The 23696-nt window shown below is 34.7% G+C and overlaps 1 protein-coding gene across 5 annotated transcripts in view; it reads left to right on the top strand.

Annotated features, from left to right (window-relative positions):
* Positions 1 to 23696, top strand: part of LOC128238584 (uncharacterized) — a 62227-nt gene that overhangs the window by 22266 nt on the left and 16265 nt on the right. For 2 of the 5 annotated variants that reach the window (XM_052954649.1, XM_052954650.1), the window contains exon 2: positions 5740 to 7715. The exons of 1 other annotated variant lie outside the window; for it this stretch is intronic. In XM_052954649.1, the coding sequence (XP_052810609.1) occupies positions 5740 to 6866 (1127 nt within the window). In that variant the 3' untranslated portion in view covers positions 6867 to 7715. Of the gene's footprint in view, positions 1 to 5739; positions 7719 to 23696 lie in introns of those variants that run through there. 2 more of the 5 variants (XM_052954652.1, XM_052954651.1) reach the window with 2 other exon arrangements.

Below are 23696 nucleotides of genomic sequence, written 5' to 3'. Positions count from 1 at the left end.
TAAACCTGAATTGGAGGATTTCTGGAGTATTGAAGCCATTGGTGTAAAGGACAAGCCAGATTATTCAGATGATGATACGGCCATGCAAATGTTTAAGAAAAACATCAAATTCCAGGATGGACGCTATCAGGTCACTTGGCCATGGAAAAATGAAATTCAAGAACTCCCGAAGAACCGAGAGCTAGCATATGGTCGACTGAAATCATGTGTGAAGAAACTGAAAGAAAAACCAGACTTTTTACAGAAGTATAACTCTGTCATCCAAGATCAATTTCAGAAAGGCATTATCGAGAAAGTTGAGGAAGCCGAATCAGATGGTCTTCAGCACTACTTACCCCATCATGCTGTTGTCAACCTACAAAGAACTAGTACAAAGGTTAGAGTCGTGTTTGATGCTTCGGCAAAACTTACCAAAGACAGCAACAGCCTCAACGATTGTTTATACAGAGGACCTGTTCTACTTCATGATTTGTGTGGACTTTTGATGAGATTTCGTCTACACAAAGTCGCAATGGTATCTGACATTGAAAAGGCATTTTTACAAGTGGGATTGCAGACTAGCCAAAGAGATGTTACCCGATTCTTTTGGATAAAAGATGTTCAAAAACCAGAAGTCACATCTGAGAATCTACAAGTGTTTCGTTTCTGCAGAGTACCGTTTGGTGTGATATCGAGTCCTTTCTTGCTAGGTGCTACTGTGGAAAACCATCTGGATTGATATGAGTCAGACGTGTCACAGAAATTGAAAGGTGACATATATGTTGACAACATTGTTACCGGAGCAAACAGTGACAAAGAGGCTATTGATCTATACAAAACAGCAAAGTCAATTTTCAATGATGCGTCCATAAATTTACGCGAATGGCTTACTAACAGTGAAGAAGTCAATAAGTGCATTCCAACAGCCGATCTCGCAGAGCCAAAGGAAATGAAGGTTCTCGGTCACATCTGGGATCACAAATCTGACAAAATTTCTGTGAAAGAACCAAAGGTCATGGACGACGATTGTCCCACAACCAAACGCAACATATTGAAAAGAGTAGCGTCTGTGTTTGACCCTATGGGGTTATTTTCTCCTGTTGTGTTACAAGGGAAGTGCTTCTTCAAGAATTGTGGTCTAGAGGGTTTGACTGGGATGATTCAATCGATGATAAAAAAGTGAGACAGTGTTGCAGTGAAATAGATTCAGAGTTGAAAGACATTCCAAAGTGCAAAGTTAATCGGTGCCTTGCAAACAGTGATCATAAGAATATGTCTTGCAGTATCTTGTGTTTCTGTGACGCTTCAAAATCTTCATATGCGGCAGCTGTGTACCTTCATCAAGAGGGTCAACAAGAATCAAGAACAGATCTGTTATTTGCAAAGACAAGACTTGCTCCGGTCAAAGAGATGACTATACCTAAGCTTGAACTAATGGCTGTGTTGATCGGAGTAAGATGTCTGAAGTTTGTGAAAGAACAACTCAATATGGAAATATCAAAAGATTATTTGTGGAGTGACTCACAAGTTGTACTTGGTTGGTTGAACAGTAATAAAAAGTTACCGGTTTTTGTGAAGAACCGAGTTGATGAAATTAAAGTTAACAAAGACATAGAGATCAGTTATATAAACACAAAGGAAAACCCTGCTGACATAGCAACGAGAGGTTCTACTACAGCCATGCTATCTGAGAATCAACTATGGTGGAATGGACCAACATGGCTGAGAGACCCATCAAACACATGGATAACTGGTCAGCAGTCATTGTCAGGTAAAAACCCAACAGTGATGTGTGAGGAAAGTTGTTTAGTAGAGGAAAGTTCTCGAGAAAATAGTCAGAGTTCTGACAGTCATAGTGAAAAGAAAATTTGTGCTCCATTTGAAATGGATTGTGAAAGATATTCCTCACTTACCAAACTATTACGTGTTACAGCATATGTTAACAAATTCATCAGAAAACTGAGGAGGAAAGAAGTTGATTCTGATCTAAACAGTGATGATATCAAAGAGGCAGAATTGATTTGGACAAACTATGTTCAGAGGAAAGTTTATTCCAAAGAACTACACGGCCTCAAGACTAACAAAGCAACTAACTTGGAAAGACAACTAGGGTTGTATGTAGATGGTGATGGCCTCCTTCGATGTACAGGCAGACTGGAAAATTCAAATTTAGAAGAAGGAGCAAGACGACCTATTCTATTACCACCAAGAGAACGGTTCACACAACTTATCATTGAAAAAACACACAGAAATATATTACATTCTGGTGTGTCACAGACACTTGCAAAACTTAGGTACAAGTATTGGATACCACATGGTCGTGCTACAGTAAAGTTAGTTTTACGTTTGTGTCAAGTATGTCGACGACATGAAGGTGGACCGTACAGAATGCCAAAAATGGCACCTTTACCTGCATCCAGAGTTCAAGAGTCAAATGCTTTTGCCAGAACAGGTGTAGACTATCTTGGACCACTGTACGTGAAAGCTGCTGAAGGATCAAAGAAAGTGTGGGTGTGTCTTTTTTCGTGCATGGTGACAAGAGCTATTCACTTGGAATTAGTGCAAGATATGACAACAGAAGAATTTCTTCTTGCTCTCAAACGATTTGTGTCTCAACGTGGTGTTCCAAGTGAAATTCTTAGTGATAACGCTAATCAATTCAAACTTGCAAATAAAACACTCGATGAAATATGGAAGAATGTGACAAACAGCAGTGAAGTTCAATCGTATACATCATCTTCAGGAATAAATTGGCACTTCATTGTAGAACTAGCACCTTGGATGGGTGGTTTTTATGAGCGACTTGTCGGATTAGTGAAAAGATCATTAAGAAAGTCTCTTGGACGAAAGTTGCTCACTACAATTCAATTGCAAACTTTGTTAAAAGAAATAGAATCAGTCGTGAATTCCCGACCACTTGTGTACATCACAGATGACCTGAGCTCAAATATCACTCTTACCCCCAGTCATTTTTTAACACCTAATCCTAAAACAGGAATACCAGAAATAAGTGTTGAAAGTGATGATACAGACTATAGTCCTTATGACAGTTCTTGTGAAAGATTGTTGAATATATGGAAAAAAGGTCAGAAGCTACTAGATGACTTTTGGAGAATTTGGAGAGATGAGTATCTATGTAGTCTTCGTGAGAGGACCCAGACGTTTCTCAAGGCGGGGAGGGTTGTATCACACAATGTACCCAGAATAGGAGATACAGTGTTAATAAAAGACAACACACCAAGAGGTAGTTGGAAAATTGGAAGAGTAAAAGAACTTGTTCATAGTAGAGACAATGAAATCAGATCAGCAAAAGTTCAGTTATCGTCAAAGAAAGTTCTAGGTAGACCTTTGAATTTGCTGTATCCAGTTGAGTGCAACGACATATTCAAGCAGACACCGGGTACAGATAGGCCACCGGAGCAAAGAGACAAGATAACCAAACAGTGTACAAAACGACCTGTTAGGCTAGCTGCGGAGGCTGCAAAGCGGAAGATAAAAACTTTAGTGTAATGTGTGGAAGTATGCTGTGAATGCTGTCTGAAATAAAATGTTAAATATCAGTACTGTATTCTCCAAACGTATTAACTTCTGTAATTAAATAACAATTTAGCGCCGCAAAGGGTTAAAAGAGGTAAATAGCTGTGTTGTGACCACGTGCTAAACACTACACGGTTTATCACCGACGGAGCAAAGGATTATCGTATCTTTTATTTCGCTTTTCTCGTGCAGCAAGGATTAGCAAATCCACGTGTGTAGTGTCATTTCGTAACCAGAGTTTACTGAGAGAAGACGTGTGTTTTTGAGTTGTAAAAATGGTGAACTGCATTTGTGACATTTGTAACAGGAGTTACAAATATAAAAGAAACTTAAAAAGACACATTGAAGAAAAACACTCAGACATAGAACTATGGAACTGTGTAGTTGACAAATGTAAAGTGACATTTAAAAGAAGGAGTTATTTATATTCGCATCTACAACGAGTCCATGGTTTTGGCAGCAACGTTGCAAGACGCCGGGCTTTGTTGGCGAAAAGGGGCAATGATGATACAGCAAGTTATTATGATGATGTGAGTGAGGACGACTCGATTTTAGACTTGCTGACTATGAATGACGTTGAAAGCAGTAGCAGCAGTGATTCCGTAGGCAGTAGTAGCAGTGGCAGTAGTGATTCCGTAAGCAGTAGTAGCAGTAGCAGCAGTGATTCCGTAAGCAGTTGCAGCAGTACCAACAGAGATGACGTCATCAGTAACGGTTGTGATGACGTCAGCAACGTCAGCAGCAGCAGTGGTAGCAGCAGTGATGTAAATGCTAACAGTAAAAGTGTATCTTGTGGATTACGTGATGTTGTGTATAGTGATGTGAGCAGTGTAGACGCTCATTTTAGTGATATACATGATGAAGTTAGTGTTTCAGCAGACATAAGTGAAATTGGTGAGTGTAGTGAAGTAAGTATTTCTGCAGAGTTAAGTGAAATCGGTGAGATTGATGATATAAGTGTATCTGCCGAAAGTTGTGAAGTTCATGAAAGTGAGGATGTTATTCCTGACGATGTCGACAGTGTTCGTGATACAAAAAGTATAGTTAACAGTGATGTTGACAGTGTTGTTTATATGTTGTTTATATCAGTGATGATGATATAGTCGCCAGACCCGATTCTGAAATCTCTCGAGTGACACAGTATGTAACATTTAGGTGTGAACGTACCTATGTTTATCGAAATGAGGAAATCATTTCCACACAGGACTTCATAGTACATGACTCGTGGGTGGAGAATAATTAAACTGAAACATTATATACTGTTAAGGTAAACTCATAAACTATTTGCTTTATTTTTTCTCAGTTAAGATAAACTGATTTCATATTTTATTGTGACATTACAGTTACCTTAGTTCATGAGTAATGAACATATCTAACCGTTAATAAGTGGGGAGTGTCGTGAAACTTCACGATTTTGGAATATGATAATTGTTGAAATATATGTACGAGTTTTAAAGACTGTTGTAGTAGTTATATTTACTACAAATATTATCATTATATTGAAATCTTATTTGTAATAGCTGACATCTTGCATTATACAAATAACATTATTCATTTGTTAATATCCCTTCCAGGGCCTCAAAGTTATTGCATAAGTGCTCTAAGTCTAACACGTGCAAGCACGATTAGCCTTGGATTACATATGTGTCAACATTTGATTGGTTGATATTGATACATAAGTCTTTAAACTCCTTTGTCAGTAAACTGTTTCATTCTCCGTTACTTTTGGCGGCAAATAACTTTATGTAAGCATGCTCCGTTCAGATATTGGCGGGAAAATACTTACATAAGGTATGCCACGTGTTTCATGCTTTTTATGCTTTCTTTGTTCTAAGCCATATTGGCGGGAACTTAGCTTAGTATAAATAGGCTGAATGTTATATTATTGGAAGAGCTAAAAAGTGAAAGGTGTATTAACATGAAATGTGTTATTGAAAGTTATAACGGAGTATTAAAACGGAGTAATTGTTAAAAGTGTAAACTGCTTGTGGAAAAAGAAAAAGTGGTAAAATAAAAATGTTAAAATTAAAAGTTGTTCTGTTATCAATGTGTCGTAGAGTAGTTGTTTAATTATTCTTCGCCACAGAGAAAAGCAATAGAAGAAGTTGCACAATTTCTTTGTTGTTTTTTTATCATTTTGAATAATGAATGTTCATGAAAATATTAATGTTTTAAATACAATCAAGTGTTTTATTCATTCAATTTCGTAATTATATTTTTCAGCATCCAAAGAACTACAAATCTTCTACTCAGTTGTGTTGTCTCTCGGGACCTTGGCATCGTTATTCATCAAACTCCTGAAACCATTAGACTTGAACTTGGAAAATTTGGAGAATTCAATATCGGACGGCTTAACAAACAGACTAAAGACTTTTTATTCTAATTATGAAGAGGTCAAAGAAGGTTTATTGAAAGTGGTTAGTTGTATAAAAGTAATATTATTGACACAGTCTAAGGCTGATTTAAGCTTTGGTTGTTGTTGTCATCTATGCACGTCAAATCAAACGAAACATATCGAAATAGCTGATGGTAATCAACAGTTCCTGTTTCCAGTCCAGGAATTTATGGGAGAAATTGGAATGAAGACTATTGATGGCACTTATCTAAAATTGTTGATCAAATATGCCTCAGACAAACAAGGGTTGTTTGGATTTAAAGAGCAGGAAAGCGCATCTAAAGAAATAGCTTACAAAAAGTTACAATATACTGCAGGACCTCGAAATGTCATAAGCAATATTTTTCATAAAGATGATGGTAGCATTACATTCGAATCTATCCCACAAAGGTTAATCGCAACCGATTCGTTAATCGAATCAACGAACAATCAACCCCGATACTTAACGAGGTCAAACAGTAATTCAACAGTCTCCTCTATTGATAAGCCAAATGTAATCGTCCAATTTCAAGCGTCTGAAAACGATATCGAATTTGACGCTATTGACAGTGTTAATACAAATGATGCCGACAATGAGATAAGATTCAAAAGCATTGTACAATGTATAACAGATAGGATACAGGAGCTAGTTCGCTCCTTTACAAGCGTTTCATTTACATATGACGAAATTCAGGATGCTCTTATGGAAGCAAATAGATCGAATGGTTATGTAGTCCGATCTGGAAAGAACCACTCCAGTGACTCAGTGTATCGGGTACGTGTAACTCGTTTGCAAATGAGGGTCGAAATAACTGTAGAGATGTTTGGAAGAGCTCTGCGATACTGCGAGGGGTACGACTATGTGTTGACTCACACAAACATTTTCCCTCACAACATCAGAATGTTTTTACACCTTCCTGTTCTCAGAGGATCCCGTATTCACCTTAGTGATTGTAAACACGGGAATAATTTCTGAGCTTGCATATATTTTTTAAAATGATGGCCCATGAAAAAAGTGTTTTATTTGGTCTGGGATAAAAAAAATATACATATTTGTAAATGTCATGTTTTCACTCCAAGTACTGCTTCATCTGTGGCATGTTTTTAAATACGGCATGTATAATGTAAAACTATACTACAGACACTCCTTGTTCTGGTGTTCGTGAAGTACCGCGGCTCTTTCCCAACTTCGGACAACGCATTTTGCTTTAAAACACAGGAATAAAAGACAATAATATATCCGGTTCCACCGTCCTCTTTATTTCTACCGGTATGAGATACAGTCATGTGGATACGACATGAAAATGTACATCTCTAACATAATATGATATATATATATATGTATCGCACTGTAGCAGATGGAAGATTTCCTGACAACGGACCTGATCGCAGAGATGGAATTACAATTCCTGTGTCCCGTGACAGTGCAACACCAACGAATACTTGGAGCTAGTGTGATATGTATAAAACTGCAATACGTGTGCGTCTTATTATCATTCTATGAACCTAATTGTCGACGTGGAACACTCTTGTTTATATGCATAAGATTTGTACACAGCGATCCTTTATGTTGCCAGCACGTCAAGAGAGGTTTGAGTCAATAACATTGTTACTAAAAGTCGAAAAAGGTTTCTCTTTTAAGTGTTTGCTTAAGTAGTTTTTTAGTTTACATTTATAAATCATAATGTAATTAAACAGTGTTGTTGTAATAATCATATTTCATAAATACATCGAGAACATAGAAAAAACTTTGTTACTTCATGTAGTTATACTAAAGCAGCATTTGTTTATTTTACATATTTAATATAACAAGCTTGACAAAAAGTGTGTTTTAATAATGAATATGCTATTTTAAATAGTTTGAGACATTTTTGTTTAAATATTGTTAAAAACACTGAATTAAGATTTAAAATTGGACATTTTAGTGATGAGTTCCTTACTTTGACTGAAGGCGGTCGTGAATATTTGCCCATATATCTACTGACAGTGTGCATAAATGTTGCAATTAGTGCGTAGAACGATATTGGGATACTGTTCCACAATCTTTACGACTTTGTGAATTAGAGTTCGTACAGTGTCTGTTTACAATTTAATCAGGTGATGACAACACAATCTCGTTTACCTCTTCTTCCGAGGCATGTATCGGTACTTTGGATGTTACATACCTGTTTAAAGTGAATATGGGTTCAATAGCTAATATATGAGTTATTTTAGGCATCCGATGCAACTAAAATTATGCAAACGATAAAGTGAGGGAAACATTTCCTAAAATGAAATAATCAGGTACGTGTACAGACAGGCATAACTACTAAAATTAATATACAGCAAAAACTCCGTACATGTGAGTTTAACCATTCGCAACTAGTAATTCACTTCACGTGAATCTTTTAGGTCTGAGCACAAAATAAGATAAAGTTGTTGGTGTCAGTAGTTTCAAACATGATTAAGGTTGTATCCTGTCCTATGGGTATTTACATCGAATTGTAGCCACCGCTCAGAAATTTCTCAGATAGCTGCGTGGTATCAGATTGCTATTCAGGAAAGAAACCTGAACATAAACTTAAAATATACCTTGGAAAGTAAGTGTTATGTATAAACTGGATACGGTTATGCATTAGCTATACAATTTGGTGGTTGTGGTTTCGAGTCCATCCGAGCCTATCATACTAGGCAATCAATGTTATGATCAATTTATTTGGCTCTTCCTCATAGTTCATTCACGTCCTACCTCCATTCCGACTGGGAAACATGTCAGTTGGCCTTCAAGTAACCATTTTGTATCTAAACGTTTTGTAACAATACATTTTGACTAAATAACAAGTACCCGTATGTGGTTCAGGACCCCTTATATTTAAAATTGTGAATTCTACTTCAGACTTTATTGTGTTTGTCAATTCTGCACACAATTTATAGTTGTTATACTTTGAACTCAGTTTAATACCTGCAACAGAACGAAAAAGAGATCATGAGTGTCACAGAGATTCATATTTTCTATTGGACTAAAAACTGGCTTACCTCCGGCCTGATGCAACATTGCTTACGTGAAACATTAACGGTAGCTAACATCAAGCTGAGTCAATCTTCTTATGAAAAAACGCGACATATCTTGATTATTAATTCAATTAGTTGTCGTCAAACTGAAGTTTTAAGGAAATGAAAGGTTGTCCGGTTAATGCAGTGATTAGCCCACCTACTCCTATGCAACCTGGGTTCGATTCCCAGCATGTGCGCATGTAAATATATATGCAAAAAGCTATATGTAAGTTTGGTTTGTTGTCACCAAGCAAAGTTTCCTCCGGGTACTCCGATTTCCCCCACAACCCAAGACGGCACAACCCAAGACATTGTGCCTTCGAGAGTGATTAATATAATGTTGAAATACTTTGTTTCACAAGTGTTGTAAAATAAGGTTTAAACTAAGGAAATGTACTGTTGTCATATACGTGAAATGCTTGAAATAGCTTGTTTTCGATCTGAATAGTTGCCTGTTTACATGGTAATATGTAATAAAATGAATTATAAACATATAACCTATATGTCAACAACAAAACGATGAACAAAGGTTCGTACCTGACTGGCGTGTTGATCCTGATAAAGCTTTATAGACACCCTGTGAAAATGCCAGCTCCTTAAGCCAGTTTCAGTATCAGGTGCCATCTATTTCTTAACAGCAGCAGGGCTTTTTGCGTGTTCTCAATACGAAGCTTCTGTTGTTTTCTTCTGTATTTTTGCACACCGTCACGGTTTTCCAGTACAATATTGAAATTGATCATAAAGCAGACACAAACATTGATTAAACCCCACTTATGAACTCCAACGGAATAATGTTCAAAAAGGCAGCTGAAAAAATGCAATATAACACTAACACAATTTCTTAAACAGTCTGGATATCAGTGACATATCATATTATTACATATCTCTTTTTTGTGAGTGTTTTTTGGTTGTTACTTTGTCTATTCTCAAATTTAAAACTTAAAAATATAAGTACAAATAAAGCAACAATTAAAAACTCATTTTATAAAATGAACTTTCTTTATCCAACAAGGATTCCTGTGTATTTAAGATTCATTCTGCATTAGTGAAGGATCACCAGGCATGAACATGAAAGGCCTCAGAGTTTCCATAGTGGATGTGTCTAGGACATGCAGTATGTCCTCTATTTGCATGCTACAATTGTATAGCACGAGTGTATAGCACTGTCACACATGACCCCCATTTAACGTCCCTCCCGGAAGACGATTAATATTTTAAGTGATGCGACGGGGAATCAAACCTGCGACCCCTGGATTGATAGTCAAGTGTGTTTCCACTAGACCACGGATCCGCCACATTCAATTTGAATGGGGAGTGCATCGTTTTATAGCGTCGCCGTTTATGGTAGGATTTTGTGCATGTATTTTGCTAAGTGAATACCAAACTGATTTCAAATTTAGGTCTGTTTGATGACGATATATCAGAGTGTTGTTTCTATCTTCTCTGATATACTTTATTGGATGCCATCCCTTTTAAAACTGTTAACACAATCCATTCTAACAACAATGTTTCCTTACTTCTTGAATAATTGAATTGTCCCAGGTGCAACAAACGAAATAGAAGAAATATGGTTTTTACTACATTTTGCCATATCTCGAGTTTATCATGAAGAAAGTGTTAATGAAAACAAAGTCGCTTTCCACTAACAATAGTATAGCTCCAGGACAATACTCAACCATACTTCCTTCAAATAATCATATCAATAATAATAATAATAATAATAATAATAATAATAATAATAATAATAATAATAATAATAATAATAATAATAATAATAAATGCTAATAATAATAAAAATGAATGATAACTACGTTGTTTTAATGTGGGTAATACATAAACATGTAGCATAACGTATATGGACAAGGGACGTAGCTTCCTTTAGGCCGCGATGACCGCGACGGCCGCGGCCTACACTTGTTTAGAAAAATCGAAAATATAAAAATGCCAAATCTGCAACCAAAACTGAAGACATAGGGGAATGAGGAGCGAAATATGAAATCCCGACAAATTCGCCTTAATGCATCGGAAACCCTAGCCTTGTGTCACTAAGCAGGTTGTTTTCTTTAATTGCTTTGACTGCTCATTTATCATTAACATATTTTTTCTTAAGAGAAACAGCACCGCGACTTACATACTTATATATGTTAATATATGTACCAACGCTTGAGAAATGTTAACATTAAGGTGACTTATAGACCCGATGGGCCGGGTGTTATCATCATTTATATTTGTGTTGTGAATGTCATTTGTGTAATGCACATGTCACTATAATAAACAACTGACTTATTTATTTACTTATATATTTTCAATTTGTCAAAGGCATTTAAAACTTTGAACACAAGCTGTGAAATTCAGTGGCAATGGGAAAAGCCTGCATCCAGTTGATTCAACACAAAAGAATACATAACATAACATAAAGTTTATTCTGATGTAAGCATGTGCAGCTTATTATCAAATACAATTTTTTTTTCAAACATATATGTATGTAAATGGTATGCAGTCAAACAATAACATAGATAATGATACAAACACAGAAAGCAAAATAATAATTAAATTAACATGAAAGGGTATAAAACAAAATGTAACAATTTATGATACAATGAAAGATGTGCGCAGTGAGATGGTCACAGCAAACAGTGTTGTAAAAGGTTTTCACTGTTTTATTATGTTGGTTATTTTTATAATTTTATTGAAATATTTCGATTCATGATATTGAACAGATGCCTGAGAAGGTTAATAACAAAATTGCTGTAATTATTATTTGTGAAAAACTCAATTTGGCACTCACAACTCATGTTAAGGTTATTTGTCCTTTATCTCCAATTGGAATGGAGGAAAATCAATAATTCAGTTACTTGTTTGGAATATGACTTCTTTTTTCAAATCCGGTGTTTCTGGGACACAATGCTTTAACGATCGAGAATTGTTTTTGTCCTTTCAATAGCACAAAATTAAGGTATTTTTCATATTTATATAAAATATTAATACTATATCTAGACTTTGAAAATCTATTACTTCACTAATGTTTGATGGAAAGCATGTGTCAAAAGTTTAACATACATACGTATTTCGGGCTTTCGGTAGTTTTGCCGCAACATCAAATCAAATCTTAAAACAGCGCATACGAATTCATAATTATGTTAAAGAATTATATTTAAGTCAGTTTGTTAAATATTTACAGACGACATTATTAACGTCAATTTTAATGATAATGTGAATTCTACGAGAATATTTTTGTTAGAAGGTGGATGAGGTCAGTGAGGTTAATTAAGTTTGTAATTGAACAATACTTGATAGTCCTACTGTCTTTCATGATTAACCTTTACAATTCTACAAGTCCATATTCTACGACATGAAGCTTCGCTATCGGTGAAAATTATGATATCAAATTGAGCATGTAAATAACAAAGAGTTTAAGGAACCATTTAAGTATATAGTTGCAAATACATTTATTTTTAATGCTATTTGTGGTTTAAATATTAAAGCAAAACCATGATGTGCACGGAATATACTCAGTTTGTGTGTCCTTACTCGTCATTTAGACGATCTCAAGTCCAAATATGTCTTCTTGTCTCGGTCATGTTTTGATAGCAAACCTATCGAACCACGTAAATTAAAAATACGCGATTAAAAACTAACACTTCAAACTTGGTTCAAACTATAACTAAAATGTCTGTTACTATTTCTGCTACGCTAAATAGACGATATGTCAGATGTATTTTAATCATCGCTATATATAGACAGGTTTCTATGCAAAGGATTCTTAAAAAAAAAACATAAAAAAATACATTTCTCTTTCATAAAATAAAATTTGTTTTATTATATTTGATACACGGTATAAACCTTAACTGAAGTGCAAAAATAGATTCAATTACAACATCCTCAAAATCAAATTAAAGAGCTGTTCTGCCTTGAAAGCAAACTGCATATATTAATAGACAAACACTCGGAGTGTTGGTATTCCAATCGGTGTGTTCCCACTTTCCCAACCGTTATTTTTCCTATAGAAATTGAGGTCGGGGATGAGGGGATGTTTTGTGTGTTGTAACAATAGAGTTGATAGGTGATAATTGGCGAAAATTGTGCTGAAAAGGTTACGTCTTTAGTGATTCATAACATATTGCTAGATTGATAGACACTGATCTCTTTGCGAGTTAAGAGGATGAGATAACCAATATCAAACATTAGGCACAGTTATGATTACTGGTGATTTTAATGCTAGAACCTCATGTACAACAGATAGCATTATTTGTGACATGTATGTCCAAGATATTGATGATGATGATAATTATGTATGTGACAATCTCTTACTTAGATACTCAATGGACAGGGGCAGTAATTTTCATGAGAATAAGTTATTAAACTTATGTAAGGCCACTAATACACATGTATTTAAAGAAATACCATACATAAGCGAATGTTAAAAATGGAGTGATGAAGAAAAGGACACATTTAGAAATGGATTATTTGCTAAAACTGTTGATTTTTACAACTTTGTGTTCAAAATTGTGATGTACAAAATGTTATAAATGTTGACTTAATTGTGAATACTCTTACAGATATTGTTCGTGAGGTTGCCGACCCATTATTTGTTAGGCATGTCGTAGAATACCAATGTTTTGAGAAGTGTTTTATAACTGATCCTGCTAAAAAGTTCGATCAAGAATGTAGAAATGCTAAGAACTTATACAAAAACGCCTTGAATGTTTATAATTATTCACAAAGTGATAGAGACAGAGTTGAATTGTGTAGATTGAAAAGTTTGTATAAAACTACTTTGTCAAAGAAACGTAGAGCTTTTATTTCTTAGAGCTTTTATATTTAAAAGATTTTGAAAATTAGAAACGTAATAGGCCTAAATAATTTTGGAGATATTTTCGTTCGCAGATGTACCGCTGGAAGATTTTAAAAATCCTTTCTAGCAAATGTTTGCTGATATTAATCGTTATTATAATGAGGAAGCTGAAAACTTTAACAGGAACTATGATTCTTATGAATTAAATAATATTTTGGGAGACCTAGATAACCCTATAACATAGGATGAAGTTCGTAAATGTGTTGCCTTGCTTGAGAAGAATAAATCTCCGGGAGAAGATAAATTGCTAAATGAGTATTTTATTGAAGCATGTGATATCTTAAGTGGATATATTATAGAGATGTTCAATAGCATTTTAAGCTTCAGAAATTATCCGATAGCTTGGACCTAGGGAATTATCATACTATTACACAAAATGGGCGATAAGACTTCACCTTCCTGTTCTTAGAAGATGCAGTATTCACCTTAGTGATTGTAAACACGGGAGGAATTTCTGAGCTTGTTTGTATTTTTTAAATGAGTGCTTATAAAAACTATTTTATCTGGTCTGGGATAAAAAATGAATATTTATAAATGTCATATTTTCACTCCAAGTACTGCTTCATCTGTGGCATGCATTTATAAACAGCATGTAAAATGCAAAAACAAACTACGGACACTTCTTGTTCCGGTGTCTTTGAAGTACCGCGTCTCTTTCCCAACTTCGGACAACGCATTTTGCTTTTAACAAGCAGTTACAAAAGAAAATATTTCCGTTCCTCATCTCCTCTGTGTTTCTACCGGTTTAAGTTACAGTCCAGTGGATGTAAATGTTTAACATAATTTTATGTAAATGGGTACCGCACAGCAGCAGGTGGAAGATGATATTTCCTGGCAACGGACCTGATCGTAGAGATGGAATCACAATCCCTGTGTCCCGTGATTGTTTAAGTACACAGTGCAACACCAACGAATACTTGGAGCTAGTATGATATGTATGAAACTGCGCGTCTGCACACTATTTTTTTATATATAGTATGTATGCACTGTGTTGTTTGTGGAATTTTGTGTTGTTGTTCCATGTGTCTGGTTTGTGATTTGTGTTGTTTTTGTGTTCTATGTCTTTGGCGTTTACCCTGTGCCATTAAACGGAATTTATGATTAAACTTTTGGCTAACGAGCTTTTTCTGTACTTTTTCAATAAATATTGCAAAAATATAAACCGATGTCATTTGCAAAAATAGTTAAAAATATTCACAAGAAAATTAGTTTGTTCCTTGCAGCAAAACTTAACACATAACATTCCTAGCTAGGGTATTTTTCACTTATGACTCTGTTTTCATATAAGTAAAGAAAATGCTGTCTCTGTTTCCTAACTGATACAGTAAATTAATAAGCTATATTTTCTTATTGCCCATATCAAAATCATTGTTTTGTCAATTTTTTGCGCTATGAGTTAAACATTATTATAAAGAACGGGTTTGATATGTGACATTGTATCTATCAATGCTTAGTTTGGGTTTATTCAGGAATTAAAGTTTTGTTCGATAAAAAAAAGATGTACCTGAATATTTAAACATTTATTTGATGAATCAAGGGGCGTAATTATAATCAATTTGGATGTTTTCCCATATATGATTAATTTCCTGATTAAGTCCATGGAACTATCTATATAAATTATGCTTGATGAGAGACAATTTTTCAATATCATTAGTCTCAGAGAAAAGCTGATCATAAGGATGATTTTTTTTGTATGTTTTAAACAATAATCTTGGAAGACATCCAAGGATATCACTTAATTTTGTGAATTTTGCCTACAACTTCCTTTTGATGTTGTTAATATATTCAATATATTCCTGGTCAAGTTATATTGGTTTAACATCTTCTATTGTCAAATGCACAATAAAAGGAAACACACCGAAAACCATGCCACTTCACTACCATTTTAGAGCCGGGCAGACTTTATGCGGTTTCAAGTTTTCTCGTACTAAACAAATATTCGTCTGAAGCCCACTTACTTAATTATTTTGACAACAGTATGTGTTCAAACATCACGCTTACTTTTCCCCTAGTGGCAGCGCTAAGAAATATATTTTCTGTTTCTTATACCACGCGAGAAAATTAGGATAGATTCGTGACCGTTTTTGCTTTTGAATCAATAAATTTTAAACATCAAAGACACGTTGTGACATTCAGGTATGGGGGAGTCTGTATCCAGTTTATTTAACAAAAAGTATGCAATGAGCTAAATAAGGATATGGAATATTTCACACCAAAAATTAAATGTTATGTAAATCTTACAAGCATAGTTCTATCTGTTCTATCTATCTAAACGCTTTACGACATATATCCCTCGCAATTGTAATATTTGTTTTTAGTCTCCTTAGAATATGTTTTTGTAACGTAACTCTTACATTATATGGCATTTTGTGAACTAATATAATTAAATTCAATTCCTTAAGCTAGAGTTATGAAACTCGCTGTATGTGTGTGTATTAACTCTTACATTATGTGTATCACCTTTCATTTGAAATATTTTGGGATATTGGGTTTGGCCGTCAAACAGCGACACAATATTCTTTTCATCATATTAAATGATGGAAATTGGACTCATACTAGCTCAAATTGATTATTATATGCTTGTTTTCAGGAAATACTGTTTTTGCCGATTTTAGGACCATCTGGTGTCTAGTCCCTTTAATATAACTCTTATTCACGTAGCGATATTATGTTGCAGTAATTTAAGGAAAATAATAGTGATACTTGCCTTTCAAAACATATCTTACTTTTAGAAAACATGTAAACAGCTGAGTGTACCCGTTAAAAATAGCGAATAATGTTTTCCCAGTTTATCGTGTGTTAAGTTAGAATGTGAAAGTCATGTGAAAGTCAGGTGATAGCTACGCTCTTTTTACATTCACTAGGATTTACGTGGTAGACAAACCCAGTAAATTTGGTACTGGAAAAAATACTCAAAAACTGCGAAAAATACATGTGTCGAAAGCGATGTGACACATCAGTAAATTTCAATGCGATGTACACAACGAAACCAATTTTATGTTTTTGAGAATCTTCTTTTTTTCTTGCAATGATATCAGCTGGTATCTTGTCTATTTACATACAGGTATTGATATCTCCCCTTCGCTAGACCAGCTTCCTCATCATGTCTTGTGTTCGTTCAACACAGGCAATTAGCATTTAATTTAAGAAATTCAAACTTCTCAATAACCATATAAAGCTTCCAAAAATACGCCAGGTGCACAATTACCCACGCGTCATTGAACCGCAACATAAAGCTTTTATTGAAGTTCATTCTTCTCAATTACCATATAAACGCTTTCAAAAAGACGGCCGGTGCACATTTTCCCAAGTGTCATTAAAACGCAGCATATTATGTTAATGAAAAGATAAAAAGTTTTAATCATGTTTCATCTTTTTCCCCATATTGGAATAACAATACAATGTGTCTACTTGAGCGCATCCAGTGCTTAACAAGCTACATTTAAACTATTTTTGTGAGCTTCATGTAATTATATACAGCCGAAAGTATCACTTTCTTAACTTCACTTGTGTTTTTATCCAAACTGATGTATAAATGTTCTAGTACCAAACAACTTTATATTTTTCTCCATGTTCTAGAAGTTCAAAACGTGTTAACCCGGGGATATAAGGACGCAATTTTAAATTGTAGACACGATTGGCTCCCAGCAGCCCTCTGTATCCTTATTGTGGTTACAGTTAAGCCGGCTTATTATCGAACAAGCCCAAGACGGGCTTTTAAAAGGCTAGCGCCAGAGCTCATTCAACCACATGTTGGCTATCATCAATCCAAATGGACGCAAATCAACCTAAGTCTACCAAACAGTCACCACAGACTGACTACCCAAGTCAAATGTGCGTCAAAAATCTTTTGTCAGTCCATTTGATGTCAAACATACAATAAGAGTCTCTATAAAGCTCTATGAAGTTCTCAATAAACAATAGATTTGCTAAACTGGAGACCATTTAGTGTTAAGAAATCCTGTATAGGTCCTCGAGTATATTGCGTGTCCAGGAAATCCAAGTTCTGCTGCTTTAAAGTTTATCTATTGTCAAACATATTACAAGTGGACTATTGTACATCCAATTCAGTACCAAACAAACATAAAACTGCTACTATTAAGCTCATCTTGTGTCAAGCTAACACCATAGCATCATTACAAGTTGCATTCCTATACAAAGCCTTCTCTGGTCTGACGATTCCTTTTGTGACTACAGTTAATCATATTTATAGATAAAACAAATGACTGTAATATAGCAAGTCCAGTACTCTATTATTTTAATTAAGTCTAAAATAAAGCACATTCATAGCAAAATATGCATGTGTAGCTTTAAAAAGGCATTCTCAGTGCATAATTGACCACATATTGCAAAGCCAATCATGGCCATTTAGACCCAAACAAACTGTCTATTTCTATTTAAAAAGACCTTTACAACAAAACTACATTTGGCAACCATAAGCTCAATTGGGAGCAAAACAAATGCATGTGCTGTTTTTATTAAGCATACTCAGTGCCCAATATATCACATTGTGGCAACCAAACGGCAATACAGATACCAAAATCACACAATGTCATACGCAGGTCAAGTTAAGACTACTCAGTGCAAAACAGACCACATTGTAGCAGCCATAAGCCCCATTAAGATCACAACAAACCCATATGCAGCTCTACTTAAGACTTACTAGTGCCAACAGACCATATCATGGCAACTATATATATTCAGAGCAAAGCATACTCCTGCGCAGCTCTAATCTAACATAATCAGTGGCAAAATAACTAATTTTGGCAACCATAACGGTTATTTAGAGCCAAACAACCTTGTATGCAGGTTAGCAAAGAATGAAAGCCTTTATCATTTTTGCAACCATTAACCCCATTCAGTGTCAATGAAACCTATGTGCAGCACTCACTTAACCTACTCAGAGCAATACTGATCCCATTTCGGCAATCATAAAGCCAAACAAGCTCATGAGCAGCTGTCATTAAGCATTGGTAGTGCATAATAGAACACATGTTGGCAACCATTCAGCCTATTCAGAGCCAAAGTAACTCATGTTCTTCTCATATAATGCATTTTCAGCACCAAATACTATAAATTTCCGTAACCATATAATCCATTCAAAGCCATCCAAACCCATGCGCAGATTTATATTTAAGATAAGGACTTAATGCCACGTGGTGGCCATATTGGATTTAGTGGACATATTTGATATATTCTGCAAGGGGGTCCTTATCCTAACCATTAGACCCGTAGTTTACAAAATTATATTAACGATTCTGTAATAAGCTGATGATAAGGAGTTTTTTATTTTCATTTATATCATCCGAATTCGGATACCAAAAATTTGCATTAGCATCAAATACTAGAAAAATATACAGTCAATCTCTTATGTTGTGGCATTTTCGTACCTTGACTTGAAATAGCCATGACCTTGACCTGAGTTGGTCAATGCAGTCTAAGAAACAGTTCGAACATGAGCAATATACATTTAATTATAACATAACTTACGGCGCAGGAGTGATATAACCCCATGCAATATTTTTCATATATAACTAGCGTAATAACTATGCAAATTAGGTAACCACAAAACAGAAAAAAGTATTCATACGCGCTTTCAAAAAAAGGAAACCAAAAATTAGAAACGATGTTTCAAACGAAATGGTGTTGGTATCAACAGCTCAACGATGAAACGAATGGTGAAGAAGGCTGGACTTAATCCAAACAAATACCTTCGTGGTCACAGCTCGAGAAAATACCTTGTCCAGAAATTGAATGACAACAATGTTCCTGCGAACCAGATTATGCAAACATCGGTACACAAGAACATTGCATCTATAAACAACTATAGCCTAATAAAATCCAAATCAACACAAGAAAATGTCCAGCATCCTGCACTCCAGTGGAAGTAACTCGTCTACTTCCTTGCAAAATGCTCATTCTAGGCTGATTAAGTAATGCTCAAGTTCACACACTGTCAGAGTCACTGATTTCACATGAAATCCCACTTTTTCTGGTGGATTTTACATCATTTATGTAGCTCAAATTCACTGAAGTAATGTCCTTGTGCACATCCATTAAAATGACAAAAATCAAGCAACAAAGCGAATTCACAATATTGAAAGAGACTGTGACGCTGACTTATGTTCATTTTAAACTTCAACCGCCAAATGACATGTACACACTCGCGTGATTACTTGTGACGTCACGCGGTCATGACATTGCTATTATTTTTGATTTGCTTAATTCAAATGGAATGAAATATGTATTTTTTCGTTTTTAAGTGAAACCTTTGAAAATCGGTTGATAATTGTGACATGATTTATGTTTTGTATTGTTAATAAAATGTTTTTATGTCGGGCTATTTTCTTTCCTACGGATGAAGCATCCTAGCAACACACAATGTAAATTCTTCTCACAATGACAATAGAAGTGTATTGAAGAAAAATTGACCTAGATTTCGACCGTAAATGGCATGCATTCAAAACATACATTCTGCGAATCTCCTCCATTTCCTGCAGCCTGATGGCTCCCTCGCCTGGCAACTGGGTGTCAGAGATAATTGACTGTTGTCCACGTCAACGGACCTTGCTGCTGGTCTCTGTGGTGCCGTAAATATAATCTCAAAATCGTGTTTATTTTGTATCAAACTTATTAAACTCTTCATTAAAAAAACGATAAAAACTCGACAGAGCCTCGTTTTAATCGCTTTTAAATGAGCTCGATTAATAGATTCGATATAAAATAAACACTCATTTGAGATCCTCAACATATACATCCATTTATTTTTAAATGTTTGCCATATTTCGAAATTGAGATAATTGATTAAATGATTTGATGACGACAGTCATCTTAAACATCACCCTAAATTTCTTGGTCCACGATATACACGGTTACACAAAGTTTAGTTTAAAAAAACTGCAATTCTGTAACACATTATTTGATGTAAATTTTCATACAATTCTTTGTAATTCTTTTAAGCATCAGCTTATAAAAAACTTAAGGGTTCCATGCCCTTAAAATCGGTTATTCAATCATTTTCAAGGAAATTATGGTTGCCATGGACGATTCAATCTTGTTCTTGAGGAGTATGTGAATTGCCAATGTCGAAGCATTTGAAGCACGTTGGTTGAAATAGTGTACGAACCAACGACGGTAATATCAAGAAAAGAAAAATAACGCTAGCTAATAAACATCTGAACCAGTAGACCACCAGGAGTTTCATATTAAAAAAACATTAGGTAATGACGTTATCACGTGATAATGTCAATCAATCAATTGACACCACGCAGATGGCGATAAGGCTACGCAAACAGAGCCAAGTGACCTCTTAGTAAAGGCCCTCCGACAAGTACGCAGAGATAGACAATACAAATTCAAAAAAATTGACAATAAGATAAAACAAATGCATGGAGCATGGTAAAACAAGCAATAGGCAAGTATAACATAAAAATAGTTCATTAGTATTTTTTGTATGCAATGTATGATTCAGGTAGAAACAATGTCTAATTTTTAAGATAAATTATTTTAAACATGTTATTAAAACATCGGAAACTTAATACATTAAAAAGACAGTCTCTATTTTAAAACTCAAATTTAGGGAAACAAAACATGAATTAATTTCCTTTACGAAAGTCAACAACAAATGAAAATTGTTTTGATTAATTGTAAAAACTCATTGGATTTCGCTGTTTTTCTTCCTTTCTCTATATAGAGTCATCTGTTTAATACAAGTGAAATGAATTATTATTATTATTATTGATGTCAGTACCTGAATGTTTCTCTCAATTAATTCATTTCCGTATTAAATGAATTGAAAAACTGTTTTAATAAACAATATAGAAGTTACAAATGCACATGTTGATACTTTGATTTGCGTCATTTACAAAGATGATTTCGTATACGTATACGTTTCTACTTTTTGTGACCTTACGTTATATGATATCAGATATTTTATCAAATGTGAAAAAAAACAAAAACGTATGTTTCGGAATAAAAACTTTACGCACAAAAAGAAGATAAATTTTAAAATAAGATCAAATTGCAAGATATCTTCAATTTTATATACTTATACTTATGTTGATATTTTTTGTTTTAACACTAACAGAAATATATGTATATTATTTACGGTTACATCAACACATTTAGAGGGTTGAAATAGTATACAAAAGGCCCCTTTTTTATACCAAAACGAAAAATGCATAATTTGAGCAGCATTAAGGGAAATGGTTAGTACTTTTAGCTGTTACGGATTATCTGCCTTTACTATATTTCAGTTTTGAGAAACATAATTTGTGTTAAATATATAGAAAACAGCTAAATTACACTATTGGTAATACGTGCAGATTGTCGGATATCATAGCGGATAGCAACCAAAACTGATTAGCCCCGCCTAATCTGGACGCTGATTGGTCAGTCAGATATCGACCAGTTTGACTGATAGGCCGAGTCATGTTAATAACACAACAACAAAGTTGTTTACGCTTATATGAAAATTGCGGTCTTCAAAAACGATATTTGAGCAAATATCATTATATGCTGAGATTTCCAGCTTTTAGTATATGAGTTTCAACACTTCTAATATTTTGCAACACCTAATTTCATCAAACACTAAAATTTTACAACAAACATGAGCGAGTATAAATCTGCGATTTTTCGCTAAATAACATCCCGGACCTAAATGGTTTATATGTCCGTGTATGAATGATTACATGTATGAATCGGAAAATGAAAATAATTATTGGATTAAATAGGTTTAGCTTGGAAACTACAGTCTAAAATACTAGTTAGCACAATGAATCAATGAAACATGTAGATGTAAACCATTCTTGTGGAGGTTTTCTTCAGTCCTAGGATAACCCTAGTAATAAAAAGCAGAAAGTCAGAATGAGCTCTTTAACTGGACTTTGTTTTTTTATAAAGAATATGGCCCCTAAACAGTGGTTTATGTTATTAATTCTGTGTTTAACATGTCGACATAAAAAGAGTACCCACTCAATCTTCCTATTTCACATTGGTTGATTGTAGGAGGTAATAATACAATTAAAGACAAATCCACAAGTATGTCTTTATATTTAGAGATTAAAGTATCACATTATCGGATATAAGAGGATATAGAAGCAGTGTTAGGGGTTGTAATGATCCTAAAACACCATGATGTCGATTGTATTAAACAACGTCTTGAGTACATTTCATCCAAATACTTATACCTATTAAGGTCATCAACTAAAACCTCTTGTGTCCTCAAAATGTCCATGTCGGAAGACGGAGATTATGTAGGTGCAGTTCTCGTGGATCTCCCAAAAGCATTTGACTACATGCCTCTTGATCTCATCTTGGAAAAGTTAAAATCAGATGGTTTCTCAGCCCCAGCATGAAATCTAATGCAAAACTATCTTAAAAACAACGGATCAAGCTTCGGTCAAATTACCACTGAGTTGTACTCTATCCTAAAAGGCGTGCCGCAAGTTTCAATATTAGTGCCTCTAGTCTTCAACATCATTCTCAGATACCTCTTATATTTTATTAATTAGGCAAACCTGTATAATTTGTATTATTGCGCAGATGACATTACTCTCTTTCTGTATTTGATAAAAATCCTGTTGTTGTTAAGACCATTTTTGAAGAAGATGTCGCGACTTTCGCGAGTATTCCGCCGGATCATATCCGACGGATATAATCCTTTCGGATTGTGCACGTTTTTCTCGGGCGTTTCGTGCCGAGTTTATTGTGTATTATTTAGGAAAATCATTTAAGAAAACTATATTAAATTTGAAACAAATTAAAAACTGTAAAAATTGAATTGTGTTGTTTCTTGTGAGAACATTCAAAACCAAACCCCAATGTGGCAATTAAATCTCAGGGGGCAATAACTCAATTAAACTTCGCCACATTGATGGTGCCGGAACCCGGGACTATTAACCGGACATAATGAATAAG

Source organism: Mya arenaria, chromosome 6, assembly GCF_026914265.1.
Source record: "Mya arenaria isolate MELC-2E11 chromosome 6, ASM2691426v1".
NCBI classification, from domain to species: domain Eukaryota; kingdom Metazoa; phylum Mollusca; class Bivalvia; order Myida; family Myidae; genus Mya; species Mya arenaria.
This window is presented reverse-complemented; position numbering and strand designations above follow the sequence as displayed.